Source organism: Acinonyx jubatus, chromosome B2, assembly GCF_027475565.1.
Source record: "Acinonyx jubatus isolate Ajub_Pintada_27869175 chromosome B2, VMU_Ajub_asm_v1.0, whole genome shotgun sequence".
NCBI classification, from domain to species: Eukaryota; Metazoa; Chordata; class Mammalia; order Carnivora; family Felidae; genus Acinonyx; species Acinonyx jubatus.
Genome location: NC_069385.1, coordinates 34889356 through 34915614, shown reverse-complemented (window position 1 = coordinate 34915614; position 26259 = coordinate 34889356). Strand labels below are relative to the sequence as shown.

Sequence of the window (26259 nt, the reverse complement as noted above, 5' to 3'; positions counted from 1 at the left end):
GTGTGTGTGTGTGTGTGTGTGGTGTGCACGAATCTTGGTCTATGCAGTTGCAGATGCAGACGCCACTGTGAAAAATCTAGAACAAGAAGCTGATCGTCTAATAGATAAACTCAAACCCATCAAGGAACTTGAGGATAACCTAAAGAAAAACATCTCTGAGATAAAGGAACTGATAAACCAAGCCCGGAAACAAGCCAATTCTGTAAGCTTTTTACTTTCAATATAAGTAATTGATTGTAATTTTTTTGTATTATTCCCAGAGTGAATAACTTCTCCCAGTGTATCCTGTTGAATAATCTGTTTGTTTTCCTTTAACTTGACGCTGTTTTAAGGGTAGGGGAGGAGGATAAAAGGTTAGATTTTTTTTTCCATAGATTTCAAAATACATCTCATAGGATGAATAATCGCTACTTACTGTTTAGACATGGAATTTTGTGGGGCACCTGAGTTGCTCAGTGGGTTAAGTGTTTGACTTTGGCTCAGGTCATGATCTCGCAGTTTGTGAGTTTGAGCCCCACATCAGTCTTGTACTAATGATGCAGAGCCTGCGTGGGATTCTCTCTCTCTCTTCTCTCTCTGCCCCTCCCCCACTTGTGCTTGCACTGTCTCTCCCTCTCAGATAGATAAACTTAAATTTTTTTAAAAGAAATGGGAATTTTGTTATATTTTATCAGTATTTGAATAGAATAGCACAAATAGCAAGATTGTTTGTTAAAAAGACATGAATGAGAGTTCCTTGCTTTTGATGAAAGCAAAAAAGGCCAATCAGTGGGGCTGTATCAGGAAGGAATGAACAAGAGTACATAGAATAATAGCAATGAAGAACCACTGTTTTCTATATTTTTTGTCTGAGTACAAGTGACAACAAAAATTATTTTGGTTATAATTTCTGCAGGTTTTTTTGAATTAAGGATGGAGAATACCTCAGTTGTATCAAAATTTTGCTCTTTATTAATCTAATTAGAAAACTATTAGGAAAAAAACAGAACTTTCTAGAAGATAGTAATCTGTTGAACCAGGGTAGAATTGTTAAGTGCCAATGTGAAACTTTATCTAGACTAGTAAATTCATCCCATGACAACTCTAGAAATGCAAGCAAAAAATAACAGTTTTTGTGTTGTCATGTTTATACTCAAATCTTTTTAGATACCTAAGTCTTCCATCTTGAAAGTTCCATTTTTCTGAACAACTTTGAAGCTAGAAGGACCAGAAAATGCCTTTTCTTAACTCATCAATTTATATATTTTTTAGTAGTGGACCAATAATATGATGCCCAAGTAACAGTATATCATTTTACATTGCTGATACCTCTAAACAAGGCTAAGATAATAAGTTCAAGGTGCACTTTAAAAAGGGATTCATGCTGACTAAAGAGAAATTTAGGGGTGCCTGGGGGACTCAGTCGGTTAAGTGGCCAACTTCGGCTCAGGTCATGATCTCACAGTTTGTGGGTTCGAGCACCACGCCAGGCTCTTTGCTAACAGCTCAGAGCCTGGAACCTGCTTCAGATTCTGTGTTTCCCTCTCTCTCTGCCCCTCCCACATGCATGGGCTCTCTCTCAAAAATAAATAAACGTTAAAAAATTTAAAGAGAAATTTAGAAAATGACAAAAAATTAGTCAAGATCATGCACATAAGCTCAAAGTGAAAGCAGCAGCCAGGGTTGAGAAGATACATATTGAGCTACAATATGAAAACCGTGTAGGCAGTATGATGACACATGAGTATGATATATATGAAGCACAAAGTGAAAAGAAGTCAGATGATAGTCTGAGGTTTGTGGTTTTAACTAAGATTAAGCCAAGGTAGAAAAAGCATCTCCTCTGCTCAAGGCTACTTTTATGTACAAAGTTTATAACACCATAGAAAAAATAAGATATATACGTAAATAACTCTAAGATAATGCCAAATAGTGTGCTACTGTACATGAGCAATGGGAAGGGGGATAAAGGTCTGGAAAGGAAGATCCCCTCTGGTAGGGACCAGATTTTCCAAAGAAAAGAATTTGAGCCAGGCCTTGAGTGGGGTAGTGCTGGATGAGGGAGGGGAGGGTAAGGAAGCAGAGCATTCTGAGAATGAGCAAGGCAGAGAGAGAAGGAAGTTTCAGGGTCATTTCATGAGAGAGTGGTCTCGTTTACCAGGATTATTAGTAGAGTGAACATTAAACAGGAAAGGTCAGTGGAGACCAGCTCTTGTTGGCCTTGGCTGGTAAGGAGAGAAGTTTTGTTTAGACACAGTTATACCTGAGATAAACCTCATTGGTGAGGAAAAGCTGAAAGTTCTCGAACATGAAACGTAATATTATCAGAGCTGTTCTTTTTTGAATATGAATCTGGAAGTGGCTTGGGGTGTAAATGAGAGAATACTAGAAAGAAGGTCACTTTAATAAGAGTCTCAACTGTAGCAGGTGGTAGTAACAAGGGAAACAGAGAGATTGAGATATCACTCCTGTATTTTGCAATGTTAATTTAAAGAAACAAAAATAGCAAATATTCTCTTGTGAATCGCACACTTAGCCACATTTTGATGACCCACAAGTCATCATGTGGGCAAATCCAGACATTTTTATTACTTCTTCTTATAAAGAAATCTAAAAATATGCCATATAGTCATCAGTTGTGTTTTCTCCTACCCTCCCCACCCCCCCCCACCCCCCGCCAGGGGAAAAAGATTAAATTGTGGCATGTTAAGTATATAAAACCTGTCTCAAGATACAAATTGAAAGTTAAAAATAAATGCTACAAGAATTAACCATTGTCCATGCCTTTCAAGGAAATTTTCAGTCACGTTTGGAAATGGAAGTTATAGCAAAGTGTCTTATTTTTTTAATAAGATGTTAGAAATACAGAAGCAAGCTAAATTTTTTTCAAGTGAGTTTTGTGCCTATTGAAGATGACATCTGCCTGATTTGTAAATATATTTGTAACCTGGCACAAGTGTCTGAATGTGGCCCTGATACGTACTCAACATGACCAAGAAATTAAAGACATGTATTTTAAAGTAGGTTTCTTGGGGCACCTGGGTGGCTCAGTCGGTTAAGTGTTCGATTTCAGCTCAGGTTAGGATCTCACAGTTTGTGAGTTCCAGCCCTGCGTAGGGCTCTGTGCTGACACCTCAGAGCTTAGATCCCACTTCAGATTCTGTCTCCCTCTCTCTATCCCTCCCCCGCTTGTGCTCTCTTACTCTCAAAAGTAAATAAATAAACATTTTTAACATTTTTAAATAAAAATAGAGTATCTTTCTTTAGTTTGTTGGCTCTGAAATTGAGTAGCTGATACTCTTTTTAAATGAATGACCTAGTTACTGGATGAACATAATGCAGTGAAAATCCAATAGATATAATAATGGGATCCTCAATAATGTTTAATTGAGTTCATAATGATTCATTAGTAATGTTGTATGAGAAATGCCTTGGAGGTACCTAATGTTTAGTGGTTTTTGTTTGGAAGTCTTAGGAAGGGTTCATATTAGAAGAATAATTGATAGACCCAAACATTCTAAGAAATGTTTGTGTTTCAGAAACTTCTCCCTTCTTATGAAAGGCATATGTCCCAGCAACTTCTAGAGAAATTTATAAATACTGTATTTTGATTTACTTTGTTTACATTTGTTAAAGAGGTCTCTATTACTGGAAATCAAAACACAACGAAGTTAAAAGGAGACATTAGTAGCTATGGACTGGTTACCAACTGTTTGAGCTGCCTGAATTTTTCAGATACTGAGGATATATTCAAAACCATAAGGCAGAAAACAGAAAATCCAGAGGGATTTTTATATAAATGTGCAAGAGTTGAGCAATAGATTGCTTTATGAGATCAATTGCTGGCATCTGGGGCATAACACCATCATTTTGTTCGGAAAACCGTATTTTTAGATATGCATACTATGGCATAAAGGAGATTAACTGTTAACTCCTAGCAACAGTAAATACCCTGAGTTTTAAAATGGCTACTCCCTTAGACTCTCCGTTCTCAGAATTTCCACAGTTCACTTAGGCTTCAGCACTGGTGCTCCATCGTCTACACTTTGATAATCCCCTTTTCAACACACCAGTCATGCAATCCCCTATCATTTCCCCCAGGTATACCTAACCAAGCACAGAAGCCAATCCTGTGACCAAACTGTCGTGTATTCCACCCACATTCAGGCATTTCTTCTCTAAACAGCAACCAAGTAGTATGATTACATTGGATTCTGTGAACAAAAATAAGTTACTTGTGATTAAACTAGCCATAATGTGGCTCAGTGGCCCAAACTAGAAAGCATTTGAGAAATAAAGGTAAGACAGACCGCACACCCAGTTACTTTTGATTACTAATCCAGCCCCACTAGGAATTTGGTTATGATTTCCTGCCGAAGATCATTCAATCTGCTGTTCAGCTCCACTCACGAATTCCCGGTAGACCTTGATTTCTTCTCTTTGACTTATTATGTCAGTGATGCGTATACCCTGCTTTAGATATTGGATTTGCTTGGTGCCAGGGTCTTCTCTGATGATGATCTTTGTTCACTTGCTGCAAATTCCTAAATACTCATGATATCCTGCACCTTTTCCTAAGCATTAAAAACATCTGAAGGCTGCATTTCTCCTGCCTGCCCTCTACCGTATTATCCTTCTCGTGCTTTTCTTTATACTTTTTCTCTCTAAGCCCTTGGATAACCCTTGGTATATACTCCATCAGGTAGCACCCTCTGCCAACCTTCACGGCATGTCTGCTCCATAGTATTAACATCCAGAGTAAAAGTTGCATGTTTCCTAGTTCTGTTTTTCTCAAGTCATTTTCATTTACCTACTCTTCGCACGTTATGTAGAAGGAAAATCCCATCATTTGTGGAGCAAAGAACAAACTTCCTGATAGGAAACTACACTTAGCAGGAAGACTATATCTCCCCCCAGAACACAGAGCAAACATTCTGGGTACCAGTGTTGCAGACTACCCCCTCCCCTTAGGAGGAAGGCAAGGACAAGGAAAACCATCTAAGCAACAGGCTTCGAGGTTATTCAAGCCCCGGGTCACCACGCAGAGCTCCATTAGGCTGAGCCCTGTACCTTTCCAGCACTTGATTTCTCTGCAGATGTGCAGATGATGCAATTTGGTTATCAGATTAGGCGAGGAAACAATAATATACAAATACATGACTTACACGGAGTCTATAGGAAATGCAACCGATCTGCTATGTCCCCAGAAGTTCTCAAACACATATGAATTTACATATTCATCAGAACCAAAAAATCTCTCCTTGGCTTTCTTTTGAAAACGTACCCAATTTTTCATCCAGCACCTCTTCAGTGTTGTCTATACCACACTTGGGGAGGGGTCCTGGTGCTGCCTATGCCCATTCTCTAGACTTTTGGAGCTGCTTCCTTGTCGCCATAACATGGAGACTGGCATTTGTGAGGGGAACAATAAAGCTAGCTGGTTTTCTCCCAAGTGCAAAAACTGTTTGAGTAGCACCAAGTGCTAGAAGGAATGAGAAAATTCACTGCTAGTGAGAACCAAGAGGCTTCTGGAAGCTGAGCATTTAAATCAGTGGCAAGGAAAGGTCTGCACCCTTCCTTGTCTCCGCTTCCTACTTGGAGCACTGCCATGGAGCAAAGTTGCAGTTTCTTCCCGAGTTCCTGCAACTCCATTGCCATCCTGAAAATGCCATTTGAGGGTACACCCGAACCGAAGGAAATTAAGTCACGTAATCAACTAGTGTTATTTGTGACTGAAGAAAGGCTCCCTAAATGTGAGTAAGAATCGGCCTGAGCAGTTTCAGTTCGGTTCATGTAGGAATTCCTTTCTTAGCAATTTATAGTAATTTTTAAAGTACTCGTCAAAAGAAAAAGGAGCTGTTAAATACATTAGTAGGAATAACCATTGAAAATTATTTCCGTTTCATTTCCTGGCAAATTATTCATTTCCTGGCAAATTATTTCCGTTTCATTTACTTAATAAAAAGGTATAATTTATTCTCAAATGTATGTTCTGAGTGGCATGATTAATATTCTTCGTATTGTTAGAACATCTAGAACAAAATCTAGTTGGCCTCTTCCAACTGTAAGAACAGGAGAGGGTAGGTAATTTCCTCTCGAAAACTAAAAGAAAAGTGATGTCCTACTAAAGTAATATGAAAATCACTGAAATTTGAACTGTAGAATTTCACTCAACAACCCTAATGAAAATCATTATCATTAGCTTCATATAAAATCACCTCTGGAAAATGTCCCCACATTCATAAAGGAGAAAGGTATGAAGGTAAGAATTTGTTACTTGGATGCTTCAAAAAACAGTAGCACACTAACATGATATGGGCTGTGAACAGCTCATTGCCCAAATCTCCCCGGGAAGCTGGCTTCTGCGCCCTCATTAATGAGTATAATGGTGTCCGCATATGGGCATTTAATGATTCTATTTGATGGTAGAAAAATAACTTCAAAGAAGGGATGATGATGGTTTTGTAGTTGTTTGGGAGGTACTTCACACTTTCTGAGAGATTTAGTCTTGGTTCTTTGTGCCTGTTTTTCTTGAAGATCAAAGTATCTGTGTCTTCCGGGGGTGACTGCATTCGAACATACAAGCCTGAAATCAAGAAGGGAAGCTACAACAATATCGTTGTCAACGTAAAGACAGCTGTGGCCGACAACCTCCTTTTTTATCTTGGAAGTGCCAAATTTGTAAGTTCAATATCCAGCTTCTTCAGTCTCCTGTATGTGTGAATAGGCAGAGGTTAATCCTGGTAGTAAGGAAAATGTATAGAATCTAATAATATGCTCCCAAAATTGTGTTAGGTTTTCAGATTTGAAAACCTCAGAATCTTATGTCATGAAAGTTCTGAAGTATCAAATTAAGTTAGAAGGAAAATGAAATAAAGAAAACTTTTTACAGGGTTTAGGTACATCTGCTTTCATTTGTGAGTATGCCAGCATTTATTTAGAATGATATTTTCAGATCTGCCTATTTAAGAAGAAGGACTAATAGGAATAAAGCTTTAAAAACAAGTCTCTAATGGGGGCGCCTGGGTGGCTCAGCCTGTTGAGTGTCTGACTTCAGCTCAGGTCATGATCTGGTGGTTTGTGGGTTTGAGCCCCACATTGGGCTCTGTGCTGACAGTTTGGATTCTGCTTCAGAATTCTGTGTCTCCCTCTCTCTCTCTGCCCCTCCCTGCTCATGCTCTGTCTCTCTCTCCTTCAAAAATAAATAAACATTAAAAAAATTTAAAACCAAGTCTCTAAGAAATTACAATGAGCTTTCATGTTAAATGAAAATGACAAATTGTGGGGGCACCTGGGTGGCTCAGTCGGTTGAGCGTCCGACTTCGGCTCAGGTCATGATCTTGTGGTTCGTGAGTTCAAGTTCCACGTCGGGCTCTGTGCTAACAGCTCAGAGCCTGGAGCCTGTTTCAGATTCTGTGTCTCCCTCTCTCTCTCTGACCCTCCCCCATTCATGTTCTTCTCTCTCTGTCTCAAAAATAAATAAACGTTAAAAGAAAAAGTTTTAAAAAAAAGAAAATGACAAATTGTGTACGCATTTCCTACCAATGAAAACTCTTTTGATTCATGTTGAATTTATAACTGAACCTGAATAAACAGAAGTCATATCTACAAATCTCACCCGAAAAGTTTTCATTCCTTTTATTTGGACATTTAACTTTGTATGCATGGGGATCTTCCAAAATGAATAAAATTTTCAACAAATCAGTCATTGCATAAGTCAATACTTGTCATTCAGGTGAGAACTTTTACGTCACCTTAGGTGAAAAATCATAGTTAGCTCCTTAAAAATATCAGTGTCTGGGACACCAGGGTGGCTCAGTCAGTTAAGTGTCTGGCTTTTGATTTCAGCTCATGTCATGATCTCATGGTTTCTGAGTTCAAGCCCCACACTGGGCTCCATGCTGGCAGCACAGAGCCTGATTGGGATTCTCTCTCTCCCTCTCTCTGCCACTCCCTCTCTCCTAAAATAAATAAATAAACTTAGAAAAATATATATGTCAGTATCCTTGGTGAAAACAATGAATTCTGCATCCAAACATTTTCTTTTGTCTCTACCAAAAGAATCAGAAGGAGAAAAGACTTATTTGAAAAGTAGAATTAGTTAAATTAACACATATGCCTCAGCAGTAAGGACACACGTGTTGCCTTAAAGATACAATAATAAATATTACTTAATCATGCATAATAATAGATCATATCATTTGAGAATTTTTATTGTGAGACTTATAATTATTTCACATATCTGTAAATACCACCTGTTGAAAAGAACGCTGTTGGCCTTCTCAGATGTCTGATATGTATCGTTTTTGTGTTTCTCTGGACTAGATTGACTTTCTGGCTATAGAAATGCGTAAAGGCAAAGTCAGCTTTCTCTGGGATGTTGGATCCGGAGTTGGACGCGTAGAGTATCCAGATTTGACCATTGATGACTCATACTGGTACCGTATTGAGGCATCAAGGTAACTACCTCAATAAAGATTAAGACAATTAAATGACAGAATTTTGAAGTAGGTTCCCAGTTTAAAAGAAAACTCCTTTTTTCCATTTCAAGGAGGTAGCTATGTATGCATGTATACAAATTTTATGTAGTAAATGTATATGTCTATATGTGTGTGAACGGGTCTCTCGTAGTCCCTGTTAGCAACTAACAAACCTTCAAGGTACTGACCAGAGTGACCAGTCCATTCTGGACCGTGCATCTGGTTGTCTCATAGCCATACCATCATACTATCAGTCATACTCTCTCCCCTGAAGAAGAAGTCCCCTGGGACTTGCCCTCGTTCAGCACAAAACAGAGCATGAAAGCTGCCAGTGGCGCCTGTCTGCGAGTGCTCAGCTCCTCTACTCTACACGGCAGCGTTGCCTACAGGCAGGTGCAGTTTCTAAATGCTGGCACAAATATATAGTATGTCAGGCCCATACTACTTAAAATGGAAAGTAACAAGATATTGATTCATTCTGTATTTGAAGCTTTAATTCAGTTAACTTCTAGCAGTGTATAGATAATATAGAGAACCCATTGTTGTCCTCAATCCTTTTCCCTCATGTCCTCATCTTTCCCTTATTCCCAACACCTACTGAACCCAGAGCAGCTAGTAGTTGAGAGGTAGAGTGAAGGGCCTGGGGCTAGAGTTGTGTAAAGCAACCCTGGAATGTAGATGATGAATACAAAGAGTTTTACTCTGGGTTTGCATATGCTTAAATGTTTCCATATTAAAGCTTAAAACCTAATAAGAAGAAATATTTTTAGTTCCTTTTAGATCTTTGGTAAAAGAATGTGTTGTGTGTGTGTGTGTGTGTGTGTGTGTGCGCGCGCGCGTGTGTGTGTGAGAGAGAGACAGACAGACAGACAGTATGGTGTGTGTGTGTGTGTGTGTGTGTGTGTGTGTGTGTGTGTGTGCGTGTAGAGAGAGAGAGAAAGCAGATAGTACGCTTGCATGTGTGATGGTTGGGGAGAGATAAAGTACTATGAGTTTAAGAATACTTATATTCACAGAGGTCAATTTTTCAATCAGAAGGGATACTGGTAAGATCTGGCAAGATGAAGAAGAACCTTATTTGATAAATTCATTCTGTTGTTTCCAGGTACTTCGGTTAACACTGCACCCTCAGAGAGAAAAAGATCTCCTAAATGAGACAGCAGGGAGAGACAGAGACACTCAAGTTCTGTTTTGGCCGCTTATCTCAGAAGAGAGAGCGGTGTTTCATAGTTAACAAGTCATAGACATCAATCACTTGAGAAAATGAAATAAAATAATAATAGCTTTCAGAAATCTATTAATGGAACTTAAAAGCACAGTTCTTCTATGCAATTTGTATACACAACTCTGAAGAGCAGACATTATGCTGTATGCGTTAAGATGGTATATGCCAGACAATAAAAGATGCACAATTCCAGGAAGACTCTACTTCAGCAAGTTTGGATCCAAGATATAATAAGGGATTTTAGGAGAAACGAAGGAGCTTATAATGCAGAAGGGTGGCTCATTTGGGGTTCACTTGCTGAATTAAATTAGACAAAATGCTAAATAAAGTAGTATGAACTTGTTGAAATAGCATGTTTTGGTAGATAGTAAAGTGTTTTGGAAAGCAACAGGAAAAAGGTTTTCCATTTAACCACTGGCAGTTCCATCAGCTAATTGCTACTGCGTCGTTTCATATCAACTACCAGGTGCAGAGTCAGGGTATGTTGCTTACTGGTCCCTGGCTGAATCTGACAGTCAGCATCCAGCAAAGATCAGACTCTTGGTTTTGACTTGCAGTGTAATGAATCCAGATCTTTTGAAGCTCAGCACCCAGTTATCTCTTGAAAATTCCAAAACAAGTCCTTTGTTTCATACCTTTTAAAACTGAAGTTCCTGTAAATGTGATGCATATTCCATTTTCTGTATTTTCTCTCACTTCCTTTCAACACGGACCCCTCAAGAACTGGGAGGAACGGGACCATTTCTGTGAGAGCCCTGGATGGACCCAAAGCCAGCATTGTGCCCAGTACATACCACGCGGTGTCTCCTCCAGGGTATACTATTCTTGATGTGGATGCAAACGCGATGCTGTTCGTTGGTGGCTTGACTGGGAAACTGAAGGTGGCGTTCTCTTTCCCATTCTGTTGATCTCATCTCTGTACATAAGACCTGATGTGATGACTCTAGGGGAAGGCATGATGATGTTTTGCAAAAACTTGACTATTTTTTCCTTCACGTGTGTATAAAAACATAAATATATTTTGAGTAGGAATTTCTTCTTCTCTGACTATTCAGTCTGGAAACACAATGTTTTTAAGCCTATGCATATTTACTTAAACGGTTCTTTTGCCCTTATCGGTGGCACCTGTTTTCTTTACAGTCTTGTTTCAGTTGCCTCAAGAGCAAAGTGTGTTTTCAATATACCCCCTTTTCTGAATCAGCTTATGATTTATTGATACGAAGTGCTATAAAGTTCAAACTTCCATCTAATTAAAAGATTTATGAATACCTTGGGAAATATCACAGGAGTCATAAGCTTCCAAATCATGGTCGGATTTTTAAAGTTTTCAAGTTGCTCTTCCCCTCATTCTTATAGAGCACTGCACTTAATATTCATAATTGCTTCATGACAGGTCCTTGTGCATTTGAAATTGCAAAGTGCCTGCATTTTAAAAGAAGCTCATGTTGATTACATGGAAAAACGACGTGTCGGTGACGTGCAAGAACACAACCAAATACAATGGATAACCCTGGGCTTGTCAGAATAGTCCCGGGATGGGATTAGTCAGAAAATGTGAAAAGCCAGGGTGACCCCAAATTTATGAGACTCAACCTTCATAGAGAGCGAGGTTGTTTTATTTGCTTTGTGGATGAGATGTGACTCGAAAGTATTGGAATGGATTCCAGAGCTACACACTAAAACCATCCTCATTTCTTAGAACAGCATATAAATATATATGGCACATAGTAATATATAGTCATGTTGCCAACTTTCTCTCCTCCCCAGAAAGATAAATATAGGGGGAGCACAGAGTAGTATAAAAACCATGCATTTTGAAATCAAATCCAAGTTGGATTCTCCGCCTCTAACAGGCAAGTCACTTAGCCCCTTGGCCTTCAGTTTTCTCAACTAGAAAAAGAGAGCTAAAATATCTACCTTGCTTACATATTGAAAGGTATGACAATAAATTTTTATAACATTTTAAAGCCCTGTTGTGCTAAGTAAAATTATAAGGAATTCACGTGAATTAACTTATTTAATTGTCACAGCAACCCCAAAAGGTAGGTAATATCCTCCTCATTTTATATTTAAGGAATCGGAGTCAGAGAGGAGTTCAATGACTCGACCAAGGTCACACAGCAGTTAGAGGCAGAGCTGGGATTGGAACACAGGTTAGCAGCCACAGAAGCCTCCATCCTTAGGCACCACGTTTCACTGCCACAGTGAATAGTGAGAGATTATGTGCATGAAATTTACAACAAATGCCTAAGGTGTGGTAGTCACACATTAAATTGCATCCTAAATAATTCTTATTGTTATTCAGATGTCACTAGGCATAAATAAATTTTTTTATGCCAGTTTCAGGGAAAAAGAAAACAGACAAATGAAATCTGCAGAAAATCTTAATCATTTTGGCCAAGAGTTTCAAGGCTCCTAACACATCAGAATATGAACCAAAAGCTGGAAACTAAATCAACATGCTAATGAAAATTCAAAGGAGCAGGAAAATATTCCAAGTCTAGTTTTTAGGATGCAAGAAGGGAAAGCAAAAAGCAAATAGAATCCACAAGTAGGATAATCAACCTCTGGAAAATTAAAAGAGACTCCAACTGATAACAGAGAATTCTAAGGGCCGCTCTGACTTGTAAATGTCAGTGGCTGTGATAAACATTCTTTCTACATGGCAGTGCACCACTGAGTCACAGCAAGAGAAAGATGTACATGTTGACTTTCACCCAAAATTGTAACTACAAACGTTATCTATTCAGGGATCATCTTCCTACATGTGTTCTAAAACCCAAACACGTCCATTCACTTTTTAACCCTAGACTACTCAGATAATTGTGGGTCAGCTTTGGCAAAGCATTTCTAAAGTTATAGGTACCAGAATATAGAATTTATTTGTAATGTGTCCATGCCAAAAGAAATCATTGTTTAAATTACAGCCAAGTTTCATTAGAGTAGACCAGGTCATTCCCCTCCTTTGTGATTGTGTTATATATCAAGTTTAAGACCTTTCCCTGTGAAAATGACACCAGGGTTGTCATTTAACAAATATTTACTGAGCCCTAATAGGCTTTATGCTGTGTATACTAGCAGAGAATCACAATATGGTCCCTTCTCTTACAAATTCACTATTTCCCTTCATTCTCCGAAGTTGGAAACCTGCTTGGGTATAGGAGGAAATGAAAAATTGGGGGCAGCACTATCACTAAGTGATCTCTATGTGAGTTGTTTCTTCCCCTTCCATGTAGTCAGTGAGTGCCCCTTCTCAAGATCTTTAGAGAGATGTCTCCTTAGTGGTGTACGAATGCTCTCATTAATTAAATACCTCCTCTGTGTCAGGCACTGAATGTGGCACCATGAATAAATTACCCAATTGAATTCTAAGAATCCCATCTTAGAAACAAAAAATGGAATCTCAAAGCAGAGAAGTAGCTCACCTGAAGCCGAAGCTAGGAAGTGTTTATTTACTAATGGTGATAACATGGCTTCGCGCAAAATAACCAGGATCTGTGAGGATATAATAGGGTTAAGGATGAATATGTACAAGCCAAGACTATCACAAAGAGCGGATAATAAGTACTCCAGATTTTGCTGCCAATGCCTCTCGTGGGTACTCTAAGACTTCTTGTGAAATTCTAACTCTAATATAATGCTTCTCTCTGCAGAAGGCCGATGCTGTACGCGTGGTTACATTCACTGGCTGTATGGGAGAAACATACTTTGACAGCAAACCTATAGGGTTATGGAATTTCCGAGAAAAAGAAGGTGACTGCAAAGGATGTACTGTCAGGTTAGTTGAGATGAGGACTCCCCTAAGGTCTGGTCTGTGCTTTACAAAAACTTAATTTTATTGTACGATATTCTGTTATCACGTGGATGATATGGAGCGGGTTGGAAGGGATCGTAACCAGAGGTGACTTCCATGAAGCTGATAAAAGGTCAAATCCTTTCACCCATTTGGGTGAATGGGAGGTGCCTTGGCGGTACTTTAACTGGTCATGTGTGTTTGTAAAATCTACAGGGCAAGGTATTTTAACCTCAGTCAGTTAAGACTACTGTCTCTTTCCACTCCAACCACCCTTCATGTCTGGCACCAGGAGGTTTTGCATATCTGTAGCTATGCTGTCATCATAATTTCTTTTTTCTTAAAGAGAGCTTTCCCTGAACTTGTTAAGCTTCAGGCTTCACAGAGCTTGGACACACTCCACTTATGTTTACAACAAAATGGAGAACCCTGGTACAATTTGATCTCCGACAGGATTTTCCAAATAACACATAGGGTCCTATAAGTGTTTCGAGTGGAAACCCATTGGACTTGAAGATTCTGCTTAAGTGGAGAAGGATAAGAAGGGGCCAAGACAGGATAGGAGAAAGTGCCGTAATACACATCACCAATTACAACATAGAGGTTAGGGTGTAGGAATTTATTTATTTATTTACTTATTTACTTACTTAGTTATTTTAATGCCTATTTATTTATTTTAATGTTTATTTATTATTTTTGAGAGACAGAGAGGAAAAGAGAGAAAGAGACAAGGAGGGAGAAAGAATCCCAAGCAGGCTCCATGCTGTCAGCACAGAGCCTGATGTAGGTCTCGATCCCACAAACCCATGAGATCGTGACCTGAGCCGAAATCAAGAGTAGGACCTCAACTGACTGAGCCACCCAAGTGCCCCAGAGTGTAGGAATTTTAAAATTTTAACAAGCATACAAAAGCATGTATAGAGAATAGATATTCTTATATATACCTGAATAGAGGATATAAAACAATGAGCTAAAAGTGGAGGATTTCTCAGCATAAATAACTTAGAGCCCAACAATCAAGTGAGCCTATTAAAACTATAAAATTTAAGTTAAATACCTAGAAGCTTAATATACACACATAGCAGCTCAACATCACTAGGTGCTAAGTGGTTCATACTTTTAATTTCCAATTGGAAGGAAACATGCACATTGCCAGGACCCAGATTCCCCATCAGTATAGCAGACTGCCATTTTCGTCTTAACATCATGGACTTGTCAATGCAGAACTGAGGGTAGTTTAAAAGCCTAACCCATTCATAGTTTAAAGTGGCTGGGTGAATAATCTTCAACAAAATCTAACATGGAATGTTTTCTGTAAAATGTTTTTAATACAACAAAGACAGTGAGGCTCACATTAACATTCCTCTACTCACAAATTAACACTAACTTTTCCCTAAACATTTTTTGGTAAATTTGTAAAAAGGATTCTCAAAAGCCTATCATCAACAATTGTCCATTTAATGCAGTACATATAATGTGTTAAGATTATAACATGCAAATTATAAATTCTGCAAAGATCTTGTGCCTTTAGTATATAAAATATTATATGAATTTATATAATTATAATAGTGTGTTAGACTTCTTCATGAGGAGGGAACATTTGAGGTGGGCCTTGCCCTGGAGTAAGAGTCCGAAGGAGGAGCTGGCAGATAGTAGGTAAAGAGCATTCTAGTTCCAGGGACCAGGGACAGCAAAGGCTGGAAAGCCAGAGTGTTCTTAGGAAGGGACAAGTAGGGGTGCCTGGGTGACTCAGTCAGTTGAGCGTCCGACTTCGGCTCAGGTCATGATCTCAGGATCTGTGAGTTCGAGCCCCGCGTTAGGCTCTGTGCTGACAGCTCAGAGCCTGGAGCCTGCTTCCGATTCTGTGTCTCCCTCTCTCTCTGACCCTCCCCCGTTCACACTGTCACTCCCTGTCTCAAAAATAAAATAAACGTTAAAAATTTTTTGTTTTAAAAATAAAAAAAATGGAAGGGACAAGTAAACTCTGTTCTGCTTTACAAGTGTGAATTTACTCAGGCAAGATTGGCAAATGGGAGAATGATATCAGTAAGGTGTGGAAGTCATATAAGTTTTGGACAGAGTTCTTTCCAGGGCCACCTGGGTGGCTCAGAGAGTCCGACTCTTGGTTTTGGCTCAGGTCATGATCTCACAGTGTGTGATTTCAATCCCTGCGTCAGGCTTCGTGTTGACAGTGCAGAGCCTGCGTGGCATTCTCTCTCTTTCCCTCTCTCTCTGCCCTCCTCCCCTGCTTATGCTCTCTCTCTCTCTCAAAAGAATAAATAAGCTTTAAAACAAAAAGTTCTTCCCAGCATGTAAAAGTTTTGCACGACCGAGTCAAGGCAGCTGAATGTTAAGACTATCCATGAACTTGCCCTTGGTTTGGCCAAGCACTCTGTCTTGGAAGTTCTCCCCCTCCAGCATTGTGCCTTTTTGCCCCGTCTGTCACTCAGCACCGTCAACCCTTCCTTACATTCCTCCTTGCCATCAAATGACTTTCACCTATTCCTTTTAAGGTATAGTTTTATATTTACTGAAATAATTCTTCATTTTAAATATTATAACATAGCTTTTTGAACTAGGCTAATATTTTGATCAATATTGTTATTTTTGTGAGCACTCTGATTATAAAGTTGCATAAGTTTTGAGTGACCCTGCACCAGCCCTATTTTTCTGTAAGTCTTGGTATTTGTAGGAATAATTTTTATAGAACTCCCAGTGCCTGGTAGTGTTTTATTTTCAAGAGAACACATATATTTTAACATAAATACCAATCATTCCAGATTTAGACCAGAAACGATTATATGTGGGATATGTAAAAGCTGAGGCTGTGAGACGTAGACTGAGAACATTTTATAGATCTTAAAATGTCCATTTTAGGAATGTTCATTTATTCAGTAGTCAGTAAAAGGATACAATTGTTATGCTTTAGAAAGAATTATCAAAAAGAAAAGAAAAGAGAAAAGAAAAGAAAGAGTCTGCCAGGACTATTAAAAAAAAAGTATCTTATTTTTCTTAAACTTCTAAAAATCACATTAAAATTAAAATAGAAAAAAAACTGTTACAAATATAATATATTAACTGAATATTGAAACAATGATGAAATGTTAATGTCCTAAACCCCAATATACTTGTAGTTTTATAGTTAACAAGTTACATGTGGAAGAGTGTGTCTGTTCCAAATAGAATAAATAATTAGTCCTTAATAAATTGACCAGACATCAAAGTTCAAAAGAGAAACAAAAGGCAAGTTAAGATGCTTAACCTATGTTAATTATAAGAAAAAAAATAGTTACTTTTCCTGGTAAATGCTCAAAATGAGTAAGAACACTCCAGTATAATGTTAGTTGTTGAAGTATTATAGACTACACCTGGAAGGATTCGTTTTTCCCCCATCTCAAAGTCACCAGTCTAAAGCCAGGCTTACCTGGGTTTGGCCAATAAGTTTAGGGCTGATCTACATCTGTAGGTTTAGAGGTTCTCAGCACAAAACCCTCCCTTGCAGAGTTGCCTTTTACTTGAATAGGGGAATCTTCTAAAGGAATGGAGTAGTAATAGGCCTTAGAAATAAATCATTCACTGATCTAACCCTTTATCTCAAGGTGACACCTGAAGGGTTAGGGGACTTGTAGCAGGTCCTCACATCAGATTCAAAGGTGCCTGCCATTTACTTTGCTATTTTTTTAATTAATATTGAAGGAATTAATAGATTAAGGACATAAGGGTATGAGAGTATAAATATCCCAGAGTTCTTAAACAGCAACAAAAAAAATGGGATATATTTTTTCTTCTAATACTTGTTCTGTGTAGTGAGGCTTTATGTTTTTGTTTATTTGTTTAAATTATAGGTGCCAGGGCATTGGCTCAAAGCATCCAGAAAACTGTCAACAGTGCCCCCCCTCCCCCCCGCCAACACTTTTCAGGACTGTCAATGGTAGCATGGCAGCTTTAATGCAAAACCCTAGGCTTCAAGAACTCAAGGAACTTCTCCTTACTAGATTCTACACAACAGTCTCTTATCTCTAATGCAGTGCTCCAGAAATTAGCAGGCTTGTTGTAATGATGAAGAAAGGCCCAATCATAGCCAATTTATTCACTAGCAATTATACTGTTTATTAATAGACTAATTTAGCTCCTCATACTTTTAGTTAACACTTTGCTGGAGTATTGAAAGCATCTTTTAAGTTTACATTAGGAAAAAAATGTATGACATCATCTGATCTTATTCTAAATTAGATATAACTTAAAATTACAAAGGCCTGACCATGCAAGACACAGTAAAGACTCTTCCCTTCTTTTTTGTCTTCATTTTTATTTCTCTCTGGTCCAGGAACAGAGAGAAAGCCAACTCAACTAAAATATGTAACAGTTCTTCTTTCACAAGCCAATTAATGTTTGTACACTGCTGGTTTTATCATTAGCCAAGATTTCGTGCAAATAATATTCTAGACTCCGGTTATTTTACAATGACATTGCTATAATATTTCTCAATATCTCCCCTCTATCCCCAAGTTAATACAGCACTCCAATTTCAGAGATTCAAGCAGATGCTAATATGCCAATATTTAAAGTTTTAAAAAATCTCCACAATTTGAGACTTAATCTGTAACAACACCATTAGGTTGATTGATAGATGATAAATAACTTTGCATTTGAAAAAGAAATGATTCTAAGTGTCATTTTTACAAGGATTATCTTAGATATTTCTTAATGATTCAACCAATATTGATAGAATATATATTCTCTGCGAGGCAATTTGCTGTACTAAAATCTCTTTCATTGCACATATGAGATTCTACTTTGAGCTGTGTCATACTAGGTGCCGAGTTTGTGACTGACATAAAGCCTGGCCCATAATCTCTAGCTGGTCTCATATAGCTTGCATTCTAGTGAAGAACACAGAAAAACACACGCTGAAATAGATAGAGCCATCCCTTATTGTCTGAATCTAATTTGTCCCAGAAAAACCTATTGAATAGCAATAATTTAGAGAGTAGAGACATTTATTCCATTATGTTTTGTTTTTCTTATAACTGTAAGTTTGTATTTCTGACCACCTTCACCCATTGCGCCCAACCCCTCCATTATGTTATGTACATGAGATATGTAATAACACATTCTCAGTCTATCCAAAACCCCACCTGTTCACACCACTAAGATACACTTAAATGCCACCATAACTTAAATGCCAAGTATTTCAGTAAAACATAAAGCATTTAAAACATCAATAACTTAGTTATTGAACACCAGATAAAGTCCAGGTAAGAGGTGATTGCTACTTGGTCTAGAATGGTGGCAGTAGAGGTGGAGAGAAATAGAAGGATTAAAGATTTATTTGGGATGGTTTCTGTCCTAGAACAGCTCACAATTGAGTCTCAGAAGACAATTTGATGTATTGAATACTGATGGATGAAACAGATATTGATTCATGTGAAATGTCTCTCTTCAGTCCTCAGGTAGAAGATAGTGAGGGGACTATTCAGTTTGATGGAGAAGGGTACGCATTGGTCAGCCGCCCCATTCGTTGGTACCCCAACATCTCAACTGTCATGTTCAAGTTCAGGACATTTTCTTCAAGTGCTCTCCTGATGTACCTTGCCACACGAGACCTGGTAAAGACATGCACAGCTGATTTTCCATGATTGATCATTTGTTTGCCTCTTTCCGTAGGATTCCAATACAATTATCAGTTATTGTTAAATTATCAATTATTATTCAAAGAATTCAGGGATGGCTGTGTGACAGTCAAGAGTGGGTGATGCAGATAGAACTTATATATTTTCATTGATAAATTCAATTACAGATGCAATATAATTATTACTTATTTTCAATATAGTTCCCTATATAATCCTTTAAGAGAAGCACTCAGTAAAGATTCCTGCAGTATGGAATCATGCAGCAGCAAAACTACTGCTTTAGTCTTCTAAACACCTAAGTTGAAAGGTGGTACTAAATGTCCTCTTTGTTTTTCTAAGTTAATATCTCTTAGTAAATTCTTCCAGGGAACATATCTTTTAGTTGGCTTAATATGTTTTCATAGGAACCTCCTTTATTCTTCTGTCATAAAAGGATATGCCCTAGTAATTGGTTGTGACCATTGACACCACGATATCACACCCACCAACATTCACAAAATACTAGTACCAATTCTGTTTCTAAAATGGATGTCACTTACCGATCAACACGTTTAGTGACTTAGCCATAAGGCCCTATTATAAACCCCACAAAGAAAGTGAATACTCATGTTTCGCTATGTATCTAATCACTAGTGTATTTTTACTTCATCACAGAAAGATTTCATGAGTGTAGAACTCACCGATGGGCATGTAAAAGTCAGCTATGATCTGGGTTCAGGAATGGCTTCCGTTGTCAGCAATCAAAACCATAATGACGGGAAATGGAAATCCTTCACCCTGTCAAGAATTCAGAAACAAGGTGAGTTTCTATGGTAATAATGCACTGTGAGCCTTAATCATGCTATCCAACGTTCCCATGTATCTAATCATGAGGAAGACCCTGTCTGTAATTTTAGGTACTCACAAATTCTGTGAAAATCGGATACACTCATCTCTTTGGCTTAGATGATAGGTGACTTGGGTTACACATGACTGATTGAAGAGGCAAATGGTTCTCTGTCATTTTCTTTGAACATTGAAAGCTTAATTTGAAAACATCAAACTATCTTACAACTTGTAAAATTATATCCTGTAGTAGGTTTGAAAAGGTTGTGTGCTTGTCTTTCCTTCTTATTTTACCAAGATGCTTCCTTTAGAGCGACTCACATGTGCAATTTGTAGGGGTGGTCGCACAGTTACCAGTTCTTTGCTTTTTAAAAAGGCCAAATATTTGTATGTGTGCAAGTAAATAATCAAATAACAATAATGTAACCTCTTTATAGTTCAGGAACTCTTTCAACATTTTTTTCATTTGCTGATTTGAGCAGGTATTTTGTTCTGGTGTTAGAGAAAGGGAAACATAGGCTCAAACTTACATGTGGTCAGAGACGTATATATGTAAGATCTCATAAGCAAGATAGAAATCCAAGTCTCTTAGGTCTTAGTGTGCTGCTACTGTTATTTAAGTATAATTCCCCTCACTCTGTGTACTATAGTATTACCAATATCTGCAAATGGAACTTTGATACTTCTGTTTATAAAATTAAACCTAATTAGTTTTCATTGTGCCAATGTGATATGTCATGAGAATTTCGGTTTAACTTTGCACCATTCTTCATTCCTGTGTTTAACAAATATCTGGCAAGCACACACCGCATAAGAACTGAATAAGTATTGCATAAGAACTGAGTGAGGTCTGTCACAAGTCCGTGCCTTCAAGGAACTTGCACTCTAATGGGGGAGATGGGCAAGTAAATCAATGGTGAGAAAAGCTAATTGCTGTGTCAAAATAGGTATAGTAGATGGAGGCGCCTGGGTGGCTCAGTCGGCTAAGCCTCCAGCTCTTGATTTTGGCCGAGGTCATGATCTCAAGGTTCATGATTTCAACCTGGGAGTCAGGCTCCGCGCTGACAGTGAGGAGCCTGCTTGTATTCTTTCTCTTTCTCTGCGCCTCCCCCGCTTGCATGTTCTCTCTCGCTCTCTCAAAAATAAATAAATGAACTTTAAAAAAAAAAAAAGTATAGTAGGCTAGGAATCTCAGGAGAGAGATGTTTAAGTCACACAGAGAGGTTGGCGAATGCCCTGAGGCACAAGCAGGAGTTGAGAACTTCACTGGATGGACAGCACCTTTGGACACTTCAGAGAGGTGAATGTTGTGTGAGAGCCTAGAGGCCTCAGAGAGCATCATACATCATCAGACATCAGTTTCCAGTTGCTCTTCCTTGTAATATGGAGGTCTGGAGAAACTCCTCAGTCGGAACAAAACCTGGTTTGTGCTTATATACGTTGGAGTACTGCTGTATACATTGTTCCAGCATAAAAGAGGCACAGTGCACATTTGCATGGGGGAGGCTCTGCATAATACTTAAGAAGAGTGTTTTACTCTGTTTGACCCAACATTTCCCAAACTTCTACAATCACTAAAATCTTTCCATTCATGCAAGACTAGCATTCTGCTGAACACACTTTGGGAAAGGCTTTGGTTAATGTTGAGGAGCAAGAATTTCCCATCCCTTTCTGGGTCCTTCTAGCTGGACCTAAGAATCAAATTGACATGAGACAGATTAACAGGACAAAATCCGATTTGATCGTGTACATGCAGGGAATCCACACACACATGGAAATTCCAAAGACAGGCAAAATGAGGTATATGTGTCATTGTGAACTGAGAAGAAGATAGGGGTCTGGAACTTCAAAAGGAAGAATGCAATTTGCAGGAAGATAAAAAGAAAGGGCGGGGGAGGGGGTAAATGTTTCCTGAATAAATGTTTGTTGAGCCACTCAGAAACAATGCCACACAGAGGACTTTGATCAGACAGGCCTTGCTAGGTTCCTCTCTCTGTCAACTACACCTAGTTCACAGTGCAATGTCATTATCTGTGGTGATAGTGCTCTTCCGGGAGCAGGTCCTCTATCTAAATTCTTCTAGGCAGTTGTGGGGGAGGGAAAGGGCTTTTCCTGAATCAACCGGGTTTTGGTTGCTTTTTTCCTACAAGTATTGATTTAAATTCCAGCTAGATAACATACAGTACAACATTAGTTTCAGGTATAGAACTTAGTCATCACTTACATCCAATACCTGGATGTGAGTACTTGTGCTTATCACAAGTACCTTCCTTAATACCCATCATATATTTAACCCATTCCCCAACCTACCTCCCTTCCAGTAACCCTCAGTTCTCTACAGTTAAGAGTCTGTTTTATGGTTTATCTTTTTTCCCCTTTGTTCCTTTGTTTCTTAAATTCCACATATGAATGAAATCATATGGTATTTGTCTCTCTCATATGGTATTTGACTGACTTATTTCACTTCACATAATACACTCTAGCTCCATCCACATCACTGCGAATGGTTTTGATTGTTTAAAAAAAAAATTAGGGGCGCCTGGGTGGTGCAGTCGGTTAAGCGTCCGACTTCAGCCAGGTCACGATCTCGCGGTCCGTGAGTTTGAGCCCGCGTTGGGCTCTGGGCTGATGGCTCAGAGCCTGGAGCCTGTTTCCGATTCTGTGTCTCCCTCTCTCTCTGCCCCTCGCCCGTTCATGCTCTGTCTCTTTCTGTCCCAAAAATAAATAAACGTTGAAAAAAAAATTAAAAAAAATTAAATGTGTTTATTTTTGAGAGAGAGACAGAGAGAGGGAGAGAGAGAGTGTGTGCACCATCGTAGGAGGGGCAGAGAGAAAGAGGCAAAGAGAGAAACCCAAGCAGGCTCTGTGCTGACAGCACAAAGCCTGACATGAGGCTTACTCCCACGAACTATGAGATCATTCCCTGAGTCAAACTCAAGATTCAGACATTTAACCAACTGAGCCACCCAGGAGCCCTGGTTTTGATTGCTTTTTAGCTCACACTGGTCTTCGTATATAAGTGGCTCATCTTGGAGTAGCCTGCTATAGTTACTATAGCTACTACAGTTATAGTATACAGTTGGCCACTATAGTTACTACAAGTAAATCCATAGCCTAACAGGATGTATGTTGCCAAAAAATTCATGAAATGAGGCTAGAGAGATAACAGATCCAGTTCATAAAAGGCCTTATGAATTTCAACTTTATCCTAAAAGCTGTAGGGAACTACTAAGAGTTTTAATCTAAAATGTGACACCATCAGATGTGTGCTTTAGTAAAGTTCCCACGGAAAACTTTAAAGGGTAGATATCTGACAGTTTCAGGGGCTGCTGCAGTCCGCAGTAAACCAGGTGAACAGTGAGGAGAATGAAAGCATAAGAATGGAGAGGAAAGAGTAGAAATGAAAGATGTCAACCATTTTAAAATCAAGGAGCTTTATTTATGATATACTCAACATGGAGGCTAAATATTTTAAAAAGGGACATCAAGAATAATTCCTTTCTTTTTCTTAAACAACAAAACATATTTTAGTGCCATGTACCAAGCTATTGGATACAAAAAAAAAAAAGAATAGGTTTTCTAGAAAAGATGCTGGGTTCTATTTTGGACATATTGTATGAAAGGTACTCTTAATATCTTGAGTAGCCTAGGGAAGCTGTGTAATTGGCAGGCAATCAGTTATGTGTACCTGAGGTTTCGCAGAGCTCTAGGAGAGATGGGCAGCTTGGAGTCATTATCATGTCATTAATAGCTGTAGCTGAATAGAGATGAGAAAAACCACGCAGTCATTTCTAGAGTGAGAGGATGCAAAGCCCTGAAGCAAACAGCAGTGTTGAAGGGATATAATAAAGGCAGACTCCACAAAGGAGGCTGTAAAGAAATAATCCAAGAAAGGAGAAATAAGGAAGAGAAATTTTCAGAAGATCAAACTGAAGGCAGAGTGACCAATTAGGTTCAATAATAGTCCAGGCAGGAGATGTATGATGGCTTGAAATAAGAGCTACAGTGGAATTTGACACTAGAGAAATGCAAAATAAATCCACAGTGTGATACCATCGTATAGTTATTAGAATGCCTACAGTTACAAAGACTGAACATACCCAGGGCTGGCAAGAATGGAGAGTAACTGGAGCTCCTATATCCTGCTGAAGAGGATGGAAAATGGGCAGCCGCATTGGTAACTGGGTTGGCAGTTTCTTAATAGGTTAAATATATACCTACTGTATGAACCAGCCTTTCCACTCCTAAGTATCCACGCAAGACGCATGAAGCATATTTCCATACAAAGACCTTTACCAGAATGTCCATAGCGTCTTTCTTTGTGGGCCTCAAAAAACAGAACACTAAATCAGCTGTTAACAGGTTAATAGATATACAAATTGTTATATAGTCCACACAATGGAATACTATTTAGCAATAAAAATAGTGAGCTAGTAATCTGCACACAAAATGGATGGATATCAAAATAAATATTCCTAGTGAAAGAAGGCATACATAAAAAAAAGTTATGTCAAATATATAGAAAGCACAAATGAACCTACAGTCTCAGAAAACAGATAGAGGCTACATAAGAATTAGGTTGGGTAGGGAGGCACAGGAAGGAAGGATAACAAAGAGGCATAAGGAAACTTTTGGGGTGATGGATATGTTCACTTTTTTTGTTTTTAGTGTGGTGATGGTTTCCCAGATGTATACATGTCTAAAAACCTGTTAAAATGTATACTTCAAACATAAGCAACTTCTATTGTGTCAATTATAGTTTGGTAAAACTTTAAAAAAATAGGGTAGATATTAGAGTTATTTAGGAGATGAAATTAGCAGGGCTCTTGGTTGATTAGATGTGGAATAGCAAGGAGACAGTCAGGATGAGTCTCTAATTTAGGAGATTGGGTGGGGGTCATAGTGCCACCAAATAAATAATAAGGATTTTGGGGTAAAAAGATAATCATTTTGATTTGGAATGTGTTTAGTTTGAAGTACTGATAAGATATACAGATGATTATGTCTCATCTGTTGAATGTGGATTTCTAGGTAAAATCAGGTCCAGACATATATATTTTTGAGTTGTCAACATAAAGTAAGTAGATATAAACTGGAGGTTACCTGGATAATTAAAACCCAAGAAGCGGCCAGATGGAGACGCATTAGGGAACATAACACTTCAGAAATATTCAAAGAAATAAGTCCCAAAGAAGGAAATCATGAATGAGGTTGGAAAGGTACAAGAACCTGGAGAAAGGTTGTCTGTCACTAGGAAAGCCAAAAGAGGCAATTTCCTAGAAGGAAGGAAATGTTAACATCAAACACTGCATAGACGTGGATTAAGATAAGGACCAAGAGACCCTACTGAGTTTGGATGTAGGGAGGTCCCTGCAGATCTGAGAACAACTGAAATCCAAGGAGTAGTGGGATCAGAATTGAAATAACCCTTCAGCAACGTGGGTCATCCCTCCTTTTCAGTGACCAGATTAGTTGTTTATGTGAATTATTCTCAACTAGTTTATAAATGCACCCTCCCTTGAAATAGAGACACACTCTTTCAGGTGGCATTCCCCACCTTGCCTTGACAGTCACTTAGTAGAACCACAGTCACCACTAGAAGTGTGTCATATCCCTGAAGTACACTGATATAAACACAAGATTGAGAACAATCATTTCGATTTCAACCTAAGAGAGAGAAGAAAGGAATTGCCAAAGTAACAATTCATTTGCCACAACTCAGCATTGATTATAAAATACTTGCTAAGCCCCTACTCTTTGTCTCGTATTTAATAAAACCCTTATTTCCCTGCTTATCCATAAATGATGTCTGGACTCACCAACTCTGAAATTTTATGTTAATAGCTATTCTGTAAGGGAAAGAAATAGGGCAGGACATGAAAGCAAGTGTTAGCATTTCATAGCAGAACCCACTTCATTGCTATCACTCATGAAGGAGAGAGTAAAGCTCTTCCTTTAACTCAGTAAAAATATGCCGCCCTATGCCTCTCTGCTGGAGTTAAACTTGGGCCAGTGAGTTTCAATTCAATGTCTTTCTGCTCTTTAATCAGTTTTTCTTAGAATGGTTTCTAAAAATGCATATATTCATTCAGGGATACGGAGGAAAACTACCTCCAGTCAGTGGCTTGCCTGTGATAGAGAGGGAGAATTTCATTTTCAGAGACACCATTAAACTATGCACCCGATCTGTGGAAAGAGGCTATTTTCATGTTCCAGTCAACAGCTCCATATGAAAACTTCTTTGCTGATCTGGATAAAAAGGAATGTGCATGAAAAAGTCTTGAAAATGGTTTTATATATTTTTTTTTATTTTAGCCACCAGTC

General features: G+C 38.5%; 1 protein-coding gene across 2 annotated transcripts in view; it reads left to right on the top strand.

The window, feature by feature from the left end:
• Window positions 1–26259, top strand: part of LAMA2 (laminin subunit alpha 2) — a 606210-nt gene that overhangs the window by 527573 nt on the left and 52378 nt on the right. For both annotated transcript variants that reach the window (XM_053222255.1, XM_053222254.1), the window contains exons 46-52: window positions 48–202; window positions 6517–6660; window positions 8305–8438; window positions 10406–10565; window positions 13338–13462; window positions 18924–19086; window positions 19765–19909. In XM_053222255.1, coding sequence (XP_053078230.1) covers window positions 48–202; window positions 6517–6660; window positions 8305–8438; window positions 10406–10565; window positions 13338–13462; window positions 18924–19086; window positions 19765–19909 — 1026 coding nt within the window. The remainder of the gene's footprint in view (window positions 1–47; window positions 203–6516; window positions 6661–8304; window positions 8439–10405; window positions 10566–13337; window positions 13463–18923; window positions 19087–19764; window positions 19910–26259) is intronic.